The 6,082-nt window shown below is 54.2% G+C and overlaps 1 protein-coding gene across 1 annotated transcript; it reads right to left on the bottom strand.

Annotated features, from left to right (window-relative positions):
- Positions 1 to 3,110: 3,110 nt before the first annotated feature.
- Positions 3,111 to 5,781, bottom strand: HOXB2 (homeobox B2). The gene is made up of 2 exons (XM_040497280.1): positions 4,963 to 5,781; positions 3,111 to 4,193 (listed from the first exon to the last, which is right to left on the bottom strand). Exons 1-2 carry the CDS (start codon positions 5,345 to 5,347, stop codon positions 3,535 to 3,537), a joined length of 1,044 nt encoding a protein of 347 aa, XP_040353214.1. The 5' UTR covers positions 5,348 to 5,781; the 3' UTR covers positions 3,111 to 3,534.
- Positions 5,782 to 6,082: the final 301 nt, after the last annotated feature.

Raw genomic sequence — 6,082 nt, 5'->3', positions numbered from 1 at the left:
TATTACCTTCTAGCTTACCATCACTGGTGGTGGGGCAGAAGGGGGGTGGGGGGGTCCGGGGAGAGGGTCTACTGCTTTATCTGGGAATCCCTACCCCTTCTCCTTCCTTCTCCAAAGCCAGCTGGGAAATCTCAGGCTAAATAGGATGGCCGCAGAGATGAAATAAGGAAAAGGAGCTGATCTGGGACACAGGGGTCCAGAGTACCAATCCTTTACGAATCCCAAATTGCCAGACATTCCTTTGATTTTGAAATTGGGTGGGGAGATTGAAAACAGGAGTCATTTCCTTCTGGAAATGCATTGTCTCTTTGTGCTGCTGGAGGGGCATCAGAGACGGTGAATTTTGTGACTATGGAAAAATAGAGACAGAAAGTGTCCTGGGCTGCCTGTGAAAAGAGTTCCAACTTCTCTCTAATAATCAACCAGGGGAAATGCTGGCAGTGCTCCTGATTCCCTGGATTCATTGCTTCCCACTCTCAGGATACACAAAGTACCTAGGTCTAAACAGGTAGATCCAGCCTTTGGCTGGACTCCCCTGGCCCTCCACTCACTTTGGCAGGGAGGAATCAGGACTGGTGCAGCCTCAGGAAGGAGCTGAGATTCCCTATCCTTTGGGTCCACTGCTTTGAGTTGGGGGAGGACTGGGAGGATCAGCTGGGTAGAGAGGATCAAAAATTCTTAAGCACGGGAGGAAGGCAGGAAGCAAGGTGGCACTATGATCTAATAGTGCTTCTCAAAGTTTAATGTGCATATAAATTACTTGGGGATCTGCTAAATTGAGACTTTGCTGCAGCAGACTTGAAGTGGAGCCTAAGGTTCTGCATTTCTAAGTAGCTCACAGGTACTGCTGATGCTGTGTGTGGGTCCGTGGGGCAGCAAGGCTCTAAGAGAACGGAAGCCTCAGAGGCCCCAGAGTGTTACAGACCAAGCCATGATCCCAGGATGTGAATTCTCTCCAGCAGAGCAGATCCTGTATTTTTGGCATTGATGAAGGGTGCCCTCCTCTTGGCCACCAAAGAAAGCTGGAAGGTGGGCAATTAGCAAGATCCTTCTGGTATTCTTGATCCTTGTAACAACCTGCTGTAGCTGAAAGAGCATTTTTAATTAGACCAAATTATCTAGTTTGGCTGTCCATAGAAATCAAAGCCCCAGCTGAAATGTCTGTTTCGTTTTGTTGGTGTAGAGATGTCTATGTGCTGCGATTTTTAAGATGTTAAGCACTGCCTATGGGCATATTTTATGGAGAAATAAACACACAGCCCAATGAGATGTATAGTGTGGTTTTAATATATTGTATATTCACTTATTTATGGGGAAAATAAATACGCGAGCCAATAAGCTGTGTATTATTACTTTAATATATTGAATTTATTTCATACCTATATATTTTATGAGGGAAAATAAACTCATAAGATACATGATATTATTATAATAACACATCTAATTGTTCTATATTAATTTATGTATGAAAGAAATAAGTGCAACTTAACATGACATAAGATTATTTAATGCAGGAGATGAATTCTATATTAAGACAGTTTAAGGGATTCAGTTCCAGCTGAATAAGATGTGTGCACTTCCCACACTGAGGGGCCAGTTAAAAAAATATGCGAGAGCCTGTCTAGTCCTATGTGTCACGACCTGTGTTGGCTCCTGGCTTTTCCTGACAGTTGTTGCCTCCCCGTGCCTGGTACTCCAAGTCCCCGTCCTGCTGGTCCAGGGGAAAGTCTGGGAGGCCCAGGAAATAAACTGCTTTTCGAGAATGGCAGCATCTGCTGGGGAGGTAGCCCTGCGGTGTCTGTTTCTGAGCCAGAGAAATATTAAGTAAACCTAAGAAGGATGGATGGCTTTCCAGGGCCCTTTAAATCTCCGCGTTCCCCGGAACGAACCAGGAGGCAGATGGGGGAGATCGATCCTGGCTTCCCCGCTCGCCGGGTTTGCAAGCAGCCGGGCCGGGTGCGGTGGGGGATAGGAGACAGAGCTGAGATGGCAAATGAAGCTGTCGGTAAGACAGGTAGGCCTGCATCTGGAGGAAGCGGCGGCCGGGCTTTAGATCCCAGAGCCAAGGGTGCACAGTCAGACCCCGCGAGGCCGACCCGGGCCTGCAGACTCGCCGCTCACCCCTGCGCGGCTCACCCCTGCGCCGCCCGCGCCGCGCGCACTCCACGTCCCCCGCGCGTCCTCCGCCTCCGCTGGCCTCTTTTTTTTTTTTTTTTTAACACAAAAACGAAAAGGAGGCTCCTGGCTCCCTTTCCTCAGGGGGGCCTGGAAGGTCCGGAAAGGAGAAGGCGGGCGCGGGGACAGAGCCCCGAAGCGGCTGTCATGGCGGCCACCGACTCTCCCCGCGCCCTCCCTGCAGCCCGGCCCCAGCGCCATTTTGAGCATCTTCACGGCTGTCCTGTCGCCCTCCAGCTCTCCTCGCTCCTCCTTCCCGCCCCCGGAGGCCTAGCGCCTGCAGAGGCGGCGCGGGCCTCCCCGGGGTGGCGGTCCCGCCGCTCCTCGGACGCCCTCCCGACCCCGAAGCCCTAGAGTGGCTGCGGGCACCGAGGAGCACTGGGGTCCGGGCCTCGCTCCATTTTTCCGCGAGCCTCCTTCCTGGCCCGCTTGGAAACCTGCTTCCCGAGAACACCCCCCCACCCCCCACCCCCCACGCCACTCGGCCCACGACCCCTGGCCTCGCGTCCCCAGGCTTCTTGTGTTCCCGAAAAAGCCTTTCCACCCGGCTTGGGGGCACTGAAGCCAGAAGCTTGGGAAACCCTAGGAGCCCTCCCGCTCCAGCTAAACCTCTGCGCCCCCTGCTACGACCCCCGGTCGCGTCCCCGAGGCCTCCTCTCCCTCCACCCGCCCACCTAGATCTCTAAGCAGAGCCCCGGGAACACCGACGCGGGACCCAAGGCCATCTGTTGGAGGGTGTGCAGGTGACAGAATTCCAGCAAACTCCCCACTCCTCTCGAGCTGCGGGTCGAGAAGCGGTGGCCAAGTAGGGTCGCTTTTGTACCACCCGGACTTAGCCGACGCGGGGTCGGGCAGCCTCGCGCGGGTCCCGAGGGAATGAGGGCCGGCCTAGGGAGGTGCGGGGCAAGGGGCTGGGGTTCCAACACAAACACTCGTTTTCGTATTATAAAGACATTTATTTAATCTATGAAAATAATGTACAATAAATACTTTCCCCTTTTCCTATTATTAAAGAATTTCAATAAATAATCTACGGGTCTAAAACTTAAAAAGAGAGAGAGGAAAACAAGTTCCTCTAGTTCTTTTTTAAGAAAGCCCCCCCAAGAGTTTAATTATTCCTGAGATTTCGTTGGAAGGAGTCTACCGAACGGAATTTGTGTGTTTTAAAAAGACACCCGAGTGCCCAATATTTTAGAGAGGAACGAAAGGAAATGGATTAAACACGAATTCAGTAATACCTGAATTTTAGCAAAACACAGAAAGAAGTCTAAGCGACTTGGGGGAGGGGGGGGGTCCTCGGGTTTTCCAGCAGACGGGACGAGGGGACGGGGGTCGAAGCGGCCGGGAGGAGGAAACAGGTTAGGGGAACTGCAGGTCGATGGCACAGAGGGTGCTGGTGAAGAAATCCAGCTCTTCCTCGGAAAAGGGAACCGGGCTGTCGAGCGAGCCCTGCAGGCTGGGGGACAGGCCTCCGGACAGCTGGACACAGGAGTCGGCCGCGAAGAAGTTGAGATCGGGCAGGAAAGGCGAATCCTGCCGCTCGGGGAAGGCGTCTTCGGGCAACGGCTCGGGCTCCAGCCTGGCGGCCGCGCGCAAACTACCCCCCACGTGAGCGGTCAAAGGCTGGGGGCCCTGGGCGCCCGGGAGAGCCGGCGCGACCTCGGGCGGGTGACAGCAGGGTTCCCGCGCCGGCCGGGAGGCGGAGGGGCGGCCAGGGCTGGCCGCGGGCTCGTCGGCTGGCTCGCCGGCGTCCTCCAGGGCGCCTGGGCAGGCCGGCTCCCCGTCGGGCGGCTCGCGGTGCTGCGTCTGCCGCTTGTGCTTCATGCGCCGGTTCTGGAACCACACCTTGACCTGCCTCTCGGTGAGGTCCAGCAAGGCCGCGATCTCCACGCGGCGCGGCCGGCACAAGTACTTGTTAAAGTGGAATTCCTTCTCCAACTCCAGCAGTTGCGTGTTGGTGTAAGCAGTGCGCAGCCTGCGCGCCCCGCTGCCGGCGGCCTCCGGCAGTCCCGGACCATCTGCAGGGAAAGAGGGCTGGGTGTCAAAAGCGGGCGGTGTCCCCTGCTCAACCTCATTCAGCTTAGGTGAAGACCACCCCAGCCGCCAAAAACAGTATCAGCAGCACCCCCCCCCCTTCCCGCCTACCGAAGCGGCCCGCTCTCACGGCTTTTCCCGTCCCCCTCTCGCCGGCAGACCCTGCCCGGGTCAGGGCACAGCATTCAGAGAGCCGCCCACGGACCACGCAGGGGGTAGGGAGCGGCTGCCTTTTGCCCCCAGAACCTCAGAGCCTCCATCCCGAATCATTGGCGTGGAGCCCTCAATTCGGCATTTTCGAGCTTAACCCAGAGAGAGGAGGTTCATTAAGAAAGATTATTCCTCACCTCCTGTCCTCCCTGGCTTTCAAATTCCCCTCTTTGAGAGCAGGGAGAAATGGGACTGAATCTTCCTGCGCTCAGGTTCAATCCCCAACACCGCTTTGATTCCTCCGTACAGATAAAGGTGAAAAGCTAAATCAAATCCTTTTTCTAACAGAGAAAAGGCTCTTCCCCAACCAGCCTCCAAAATCTGCTATAGTGTTGAAATAAAGAAAGGAAGAGAGAAAGAAAGAAAGAAAGAAAGAAAGAACGAACCAGGCCTGAACCCCAGCAGTGTATTTTTCTTATTCATCCCTGGACTAGACGGGGCAAGGATCCCCAACAGGCTCGACACCCTTTTTACCTCCCCCATCGCTCTTTCTCCCCCTCTCTTCTAGCTGCCCCTCACCCCACCCCTACCCCGCTAACCGACCTGCTGGCGATCCGACCCCGGAGGCCGAAACGGAGGAGGCGGCTGGAGGAGACGAGGCGGATTGGCTGGGTTTCTTGGCGGATTTCTTCTCTTTCATCCAGGGGAACTCGGGGACCAAGGGGGCGGCGGGGAGCGGCGGCGGCGGCGGCGGCAGAGCGGGCCCATCTTCGCCTCGCTTTTGGCTCCTGGGTCTCTGAAGGGTGGAGGCGCCGGGCTGGAGGCTGGGGAAGGTTTGCTCGAAAGGAGGAGGAGGAGGAATTAATGTCGACTCCTTGATTGATGAAGTTTGAAATGTCTCCAAGACAGCGGGGAAGGAAGTCAGACACTCGGCGAGCGATGGCTGGCTGTTTATAAACCCAATCTCCCTCTCAAATTCAAAATTCATGGCTTTCAATGGTGGGGGAGGGGGCCTGCTGGGGGGGGCGTCAGGAGGGAGGATCGGAAGGGAGCCCCCCTCCTGCCCCCCCCAGGTTTATGTGATGGAGCGATTTTGGGAGGGCGAGATTTCGCTCTTTCTCTCTGTTTTTGTTTTTTTTTTTTTGTTTTTTGTTTTTTTTTTATTTTGGGCCTTTATAATTGTATATTGCTGATAAATACAAGCGTATGGGGACTCTCTCTATTAAACCCAGGACTCCGGCGAAATTGCAGGGAATTCATGGTCACGGGACTGGCCTCAGCCAATCGCTTGTCTGGGCCTGGTGGAAAACAGAGAGCATTATTTGCTTTAATTGATTCAAAAACTCTAGAGAACCACGACCTGGACACCGTGAGCCCCCAGTCCTACACTCCCTCTCCCCAGTGCTTCCCTTTCCCCAGAAAAGCTAGAGGAACCTTTCTCTCACCCCCTTCAGAAGATGGGAGGCTCCAAAAGGTGGAAAACAAGAGAATCTAAGGGAGAAGTCTTCCTCTCTTCCAAATATTTTTAATAGAATACATTAGTGCTTTCTTTATAATGCCAGCCGTATTATCTTCCCCACTCTCCCCCCATTAAAAAGAAGAAAGAAAGAAAGAAAGAAAGAAAGAAAGAAAGAAAGAAAGCTGAGTAAGGATCTCAGAGTGAAAGAAAAAGATAGTAGAAAGAGACTTCCATCCTTTGGGAAAGGTCGGTGTTAAGGTGCAA

Source organism: Herpailurus yagouaroundi, unplaced genomic scaffold, assembly GCF_014898765.1.
Source record: "Herpailurus yagouaroundi ecotype Mexico unplaced genomic scaffold, PumYag 189, whole genome shotgun sequence".
In the NCBI taxonomy this organism is placed as follows: Eukaryota; Metazoa; Chordata; class Mammalia; order Carnivora; family Felidae; genus Herpailurus; species Herpailurus yagouaroundi.
Note: the sequence above shows the minus strand (reverse complement) of the source record. Positions and strands in the feature narration are given on the sequence as shown.

Excerpts from the sequence above, each read along its gene's own strand:
- HOXB2 (XM_040497280.1), bottom strand. The coding sequence starts at position 5,347 with ATGAATTTTGAATTTGAGAGGGAGATTGGGTTTATAAACAGCCAGCCA. Across the intron at positions 4,194-4,962 it reads CGGGGTCGGATCGCCAGCAG|ATGGTCCGGGACTGCCGGAG; the intron begins GTCGGTTAGCGG and ends CTTTCCCTGCAG.